Raw genomic sequence first — 6,724 nt, forward strand, 5'->3', positions numbered from 1 at the left:
GTCAAGAGACGTTTGTTAAATTTATTTAATAAGTTTTTAGATGGTAATATTGTCCCTCATGCCTGCAGGCAAGTGAAGGTCATTGCCAACTAAAAACCAGGAAAACCAGCCTCCGACCACAACTCGTATTGGCCGATGCAATGCTGTCCTGTATCCGAAAGTTGTTCGAGAAATGATCTTGTTTCGCCTCGATAATTGGGTTTAAGCAAATGGCTTACTGTTAGATACACAATTTGGATTCCGCAAAGGTAAAGGGACGAACGATTATCTTGCGTTGCTCTCACCTGAAATTCAAATGGCTTAGGCTAGCAAAGAGCAGATGGCATCAGTTTTCCTAGATATAAAAGAAGCTTTTGATTCTATCGAAATTCTTTTTGAGAAGCTGCACCAGCATGGTCTTTCATCGGCTTTAAGGGGACTGCAGTGGCGCAGTTTCGGGGTGGGGAGGGGGTAGTGGGTTGGGGACATGATCCCCCCCCCCCGAAATATTTTTAAGGAAATTTGAAAAAATTTAATATGTTCAACAAAAATATGCGTAATATTTTAAATGGAATCCTCTAAGTTTCATTTGCTAAAGTTTGCAGGCGATTCGCTAATGCATCGGCCAATGGAACCCTGCTGCAGCACGAAGAAGGACGGGCCGCAAGCTAAAGTGGAAGTCGAAAGCCTTTAACGAAAACCTCTTTGTTGAGTTACTTCGGCGAACAACGGAATCAAGTACGTTGATGCGGCTGATCTAACAAGAAGGATTGTGACGGCTTGTGACGTTACAATGCCACGAAAACTGGAGCCATGCAGTAGACGGCGTTCAGCTTACTGGTTAAATGAGTAACTCAGTACGCTACACGCTGCTTCTCTTAGAGCAAGAAGGCGGGCTCAGAGAGAAAGAGAGAGAGAGGAGCGCAAGCAACGTTTCGAGAAGGTAGATACGTTTCAAAACGAGAGATCAAGCTTAGCAAACCAGTTTGCCACAAGCAGCTGTGCTGAGAAGTCGAGGACTTAGTCGTCATGACGAAGATGAGGGGTCGTCGACACCAGCTGAAATATAAGCTAAAGATAATCGTTGAGAGTCTCTTCCCTAAGCACGATTCAACTACCTGGCCACTGACACCGTTCGGCGAAGAAGAAGGAGTTAACACAGCCGACTGGCAAGTGACTAACGACGAGCTCAAAGAAGCGTCGATGTGACTAAAATCAAAGAAAACCCCCGGCCTTGATGGAATACCAGCCGTGGCGCTTAGAGCTGCGATCCTGGCATATCCGGACATGTTCAGAATACTACTGCGGAAGTCCTTAGATGATGGAAATTTCCCCGAGATATGGAAGTTATAGAAGCTGATGTTGCTGCCAAAGTCAGGGAAGTTACCAGGCCATTCAGCCTCGTATAAGCCATGCCACAGCGTTGCAAAGAAGAATGATCTAGATCCTGAATTGCTACTTCCAGAGTAGAGTACTGCTGGACGAGACAAACAAAGGGTAGAAGGAAATGCGAGTAGCAGCGGGCGTTCCTCAGGGCTTCATTATCTGTCCAACTCTTTGGAACGCGATTTTAACACTGCGGCTGTTCGGGAAAGTGAAAATCGTGGGTTTCGTGGACGACGTGTCACTAACGGTGATGAATGAGACACTTGAAGAAATGGAGGTATCGGCGACGGAGACAATAGACACGATCGAGAGCTGGATGAACGGGGCCAAGCTGCAAATAATTCACCACAAGACGGATGTGTTGTTGGTCAGCAACTTCAAAGTAGTTCAGCGGTTACAGATCACCGTCGAAGGGCATGTGATTGCATTGAAGCGTGCACTAAAGCAATTGGGAGTGATAAGCGACGACTGGTTGAACTTTAACAACCACGTACACCTGCGAAATTTCGGTCTATTATCTAATGTATCGTCATCGATACTGCGATATGGGGCTCCTACCTGTGGTTCAACGCTGAAAGCCAAGCGGAACCGCGAAAAGCTGACCAGGACTTTCCGGCTGGTGGTCGTACGAGGTGCGATTGCGTATCGGAGGCAGTATGCGTTATCGCCGCGATGATCACCATCTGCATCACCCTAGGCGGAGGATATCAATCAATGAAACGTCAGAAACGTGCGGAAGATGATGAGAATCGATGCGATAGTAACGTGGCAGCAAGAATGGTAAAATACGGAAAAAGAAAGTGAACCTACCGGCTCATCCCAAACCTGTTGACCCAATAGAAAGCACGGAGAGATGACCTTCCACCTGCAACAGCTCCTATCGGTCCACGGCTGCTTCAGAAAATATCTTCTTCGGTTCGGGTACGCAACGTCACCATTGTGCCCGGAGTGTGAGAACGTCGAGGAAATACCGGAGCATGTGATCTTCAAATGTCCTGGGCTTGGAGCTACTTAAAACGAGAGGACCGGGCATCAACCCGGATAATGTAGCCTGCAGAATGACAAGCGACGTAAAGATGTGGAATGCAGTCACCAGAGTTATTGTGTCTTACAGCGGTAACGGCCTGATGAACATCGAGCAACTGTTTCGGGTGAGTAATCACCGCCAGGGAACTCTCTGCAGGAATAAGCAAGATCCACGGCAGATGACTAGTCGAGTAGACTGCAACAGAGCACAGAGTATGGGGCGTCGACCCACCCCACCGATTCCGATAGAAATATTGCGAAAACGAAAGAAGAATCGGTGTTGGGAAAACTTCTTTCGCCAGGGAACTCTCCGTCAGTGTAAGCCAGATTCACCGCTGGGGACTAGACTGAGTAGAGCGCAGCGAGACACCACCAGTCGCGGGTCATCGGGGCACCAGTGAATCGGCGCCCTGCTTCACCGGGATCGCCGAACTGACCTTGGCACCCAGTTGATTAGCTCGGTTTCGTGAGAACTTCTCTTGCCAGGGAACTCTCTGTCGGAGTATGTCATGTCCATCGTCGGGAACTAGACCGAGTAGTTCACGAACAAGTTGAGGAGCTGAATTGCTCATCAAGAAACTAGTGCTAAATGGCACAAGAAGAGAACTAAAGGGCTTAAATGGGTTGCGGCGCAAAATGGCACCGGTCAAGAAGTTGTGGTACTGAAATCAAAGAAGAATCGGTATCGGGAGAACTTCTTTCGCCGGAGAACTCTACGTCAGCGTACAGTCAGATTCACCGTCGGGAACAAGACTGCGTTGACCGCGACGAGACACCACCAGTCGCGCCGGAGCTCCAGCAAACCGGACACCCTACTCTGCCGGAATCGCCGAACTGACCTCGACACCTGGCTGGTTGGCTCGCTTTTGAACTTCTCTCGCCGGGGAATTCTTCGTCGGAGTAGGCTAGATCCATCGTCGGGACCGAGTAGTTCGCAAACAAGTCGGAAGCTCAACGAGGAAGTGGTACTGCATAGCACAAGGGAACTGAAGAGCTTAGTAAATTAGACAGTCTGTAGTTTGCCGCCCAGTTTGTCCTCGTAGGGGAAGAGCACTAAATATAGACCCACAGCTAGCTTTCCTACTACCATACAGAAATTGCCACGTTGTGTGGTTGGTCGAAAACTGGTAGTGTGTCGGGGATGGGTGCTGTAATCTTATTGAAAGAACTAACTACTAAGTAGTTGGTTAGGAGTGTGTTCTGTGCACATAAAAAATATCTTCCTGAAGTAATGCCGTAAGGTAATGCTGGGGAGGAATCAGGTTCCGTGCAATATTAGTTGTATTAGCGGGTCGAGTGAATACCCAAACCCGTTCCCTGAGTTGTTTGTTTTTGTACATTTTTTACTGCTCAGATTTTTCTTAAAAAAATTTCGTATATATACAAAAAATATTCATATCCGTACATACCGCCAACTAGCCCCGAGGCCGGGTTAGGTTGGCTGGTTTTCCGCGTCACTCATTTTTGTATATAAAATACGCATGAAGAAAATCAATCAGACACCGCAAAGTCGGACAGCGACAACTTAACCAAAAACGAGAGACCGTATTTCCCTTGAAAAAGGCCAACACCAAAGGCCGAAACGTCGGGCAGTAAAAAAACATTCGTTTTGCTTTTTTGTTGACTGAGACAGCCGTTCAAATTCATCCAGATATAAAAACAAAGACAATGCAACAAACACTTTGATAAAATTTAGGGATGTTGCCAACAGTCTGCCCGTTCATGCTACACGTTCTATTTTGCAAGATCTACCGACATCAAAGCGGTAAAAAATGGAAACTGAAAACACCGCCAACTAGCTCCGGTCTCCCCTACGACCAAAAAAATAATTTCAGTCACACGGAGCCACACATACGAGCGTTCCAAGAGTAGATGTCCAACCATTTCCAAATCGAGGAGCGCCGCGGCTAACACGATAACTCTCGATAAAATGGTTTGATATGGGACATTCAATAAGTTTTGTAAAGCTTAGATTTGTAGTTAGTCGATGGACCACAGGTCGAGTTTCGGAAAATGGCTTGATGAAAACCGAAAAATCTCATATTTTACTGTAAAATTCGCTCATTTTTATTCAAAATAATAGGGAGAAATTTTTTTATTCAGTTTTCTGTAGTTCCTCGACAGACTCACATTTGGGCATCCTCATAAAAAATCAAGTCAATTCGTTGATTAGTTTTTGAGTTATCGTGTTCGCCAATTTGATAAAAATTGAAAAAGCTTATTCGAGAAAAACGCTATTAAAGGGTGTCCTGCACCAAATTGCATCACGGAATAAACGCTGTAGAAAATGACCAATTGGATATTTTCACTTGAAAATTTGGATAGAAGTAGTTTAGAGTGTATTGTTTACACTGTATTTTTATCGCTGTCAGTTTTTCGAAAATTCTTGCCGATAGATTGAAATCTGCGTGTTTTATAGCAAATTCGCGCGTGAATTGCATGGCTGTTTAAAACAAAAGAAGTTCAGTGTGGCTACCGAGATTTCGAGAGATCTTTGTAGAGGTTCAATACTAACAATTAAGATAAAAAGGTCGAAGTCGCCCTCTACACCAGACGCCCCCCTTAAATAACTTTTTGCTAAACTTGCTGTCTGAAAAACACATGCATTTTTCGCTTGGTGATTTATCGACATCACGAATTAGCTACAATGGTCTTCCCCAGGGCTCATGTTAGATCTTAGATCTAAATAGTCAATGGACAAACATGGCTTCATGCATGAAATCTGGTAGAAAACCCATCTATGACCGCATACCGCATTCAAATCGTTATAACTTTCGATTTCGTCAATGAAATATTTTCAAACTTGCAGGGGATATACTTGATTACTATATCTTTCGCATGCCAAGTACCAAATAACTACACAATTTTTTTGTTTATAAAGATAGGACCAAACCCGTGGGTATTTGCTGGTAGCCTTATGAAACGTGTCATAAAACTTCAAATCGCCATATCTCTCGAATCTCTCTATGGATCATTTTGAAATTCACTGAGAAGATGCTTGGATACTGTATCTTTCGAATGCCGTATGCCAAATTTATGGCCATTTTTTATTAATAATGGTTTTAGACACACCGTCAGTGATGTACCAATGGGAAAAAATCCATCTTCCCGGGTTTTTATTTTTGGGTTTTAACCGGGTTTTTCCCAAATCATTTTAACCCGGACGAAATATGGGTTTATTCGTTTTATCGAATGTATAATGTTCATTTAATTTTTTCTATCCTTTCGGCAGTCGCGCTGGTGCACTGAGTGCACGCTGCTCTGAAAATCTAGCGAAATCGTCTTAGGGCACCAGCGGCTGCTCATTCAGTGGGCTATAAGCGCGACTTCCGTAGGATTAAAGAATCTTGCGTTTACATATGAGGACCGAAAATAAAAGTCGCAAGGATAAAACATACTTTGTAGAATTCACTCCAGATATCTTAGCATGTAAAAATCGAATATAAACATCAAGCGTAAAAATCGGACAGAGATCCTTGAGCATGACAATCGCTTAGAATATTCTCACCCGAAAAAGTCGACAAGGATGAACCTCCAGTATAATTCGCTCAGTCCGTACAACGTTACATTCAAGATTAAAAGTTGGATAAAGAAAAGTCCTTTGCAAGAACCGGTTATACTTTTTTACGGTTTTTATTCTGTAGGACATAATCGAAAAGTTCCTGTCCAATTTTGAAACTTGAAGTTTAAATTCAATTTTCACATTCTAATATATTTAATATTAGTTGAAATCGGTCGAAAAATGTGTAAACTAGAGCCAAATAAACACATAAACTTTAAATTCGTAAGAACTTAGAAAACGCATTTTTTCCCCCAGCTGCCCAACAACCTTTTTGGCGGGGTAAGTTCTTTAGCCCATAAGTTTAGTTTCAAGTTAGTACAAGACCAAATTTCAATTTTACGGTAATGCACTACTCTAAACTAACTTACCAATAATTTTTATTTTATTTGAAAACTCCAAAATGTGAGATAATTTTCCAATTGAATTGTACTACCACATGCAAAATAGATTTTTTTCTCGTTTCCCCCAAATTTTCATCTTCCTACTCAAATATCATTTTATATCAAGATTTCAACAAGCAGCTAACGTATTTGTATGGTAGGTGGGAATTTTTGGAGAGTCTTAGTGGGATTGACAACACAAAATCGTATATTGTAGATTTTATAGCGATTCTGCTGAACCCCGCCAAAAGAAGGGTCTGGGCAGCAGAGGGTTAAGTGAAAATGATGTTTTGGACGTATGGCTAAGCGAAAAGAATGTAACTATACGAACATTGGCGATGCGCTTCGAAATTTATTATAGTCTTTGGATGGGCTCTTAGGAAGAAGCAGA

The 6,724-nt window shown here is 43.3% G+C and overlaps 1 protein-coding gene across 1 annotated transcript; it reads left to right on the top strand.

The window, feature by feature from the left end:
- Positions 1 to 1,681: 1,681 nt before the first annotated feature.
- LOC131679786 (uncharacterized) lies at positions 1,682 to 2,041 on the top strand. Its single transcript, XM_058960529.1, has one exon. The coding sequence runs from the start codon at positions 1,682 to 1,684 to the stop codon at positions 2,039 to 2,041; it is 360 nt and encodes a 119-aa protein (XP_058816512.1).
- The last annotated feature ends 4,683 nt before the right edge of the window (positions 2,042 to 6,724 follow it).

Source organism: Topomyia yanbarensis, chromosome 2 (genome assembly GCF_030247195.1).
Source record: "Topomyia yanbarensis strain Yona2022 chromosome 2, ASM3024719v1, whole genome shotgun sequence".
NCBI lineage: Eukaryota > Metazoa > Arthropoda > Insecta > Diptera > Culicidae > Topomyia > Topomyia yanbarensis.

Bases quoted from the DNA above. Each gene is read 5' to 3' on its own strand.
- LOC131679786 (XM_058960529.1), top strand. From the start codon at position 1,682: ATGAACGGGGCCAAGCTGCAAATAATTCACCACAAGACGGATGTGTTG.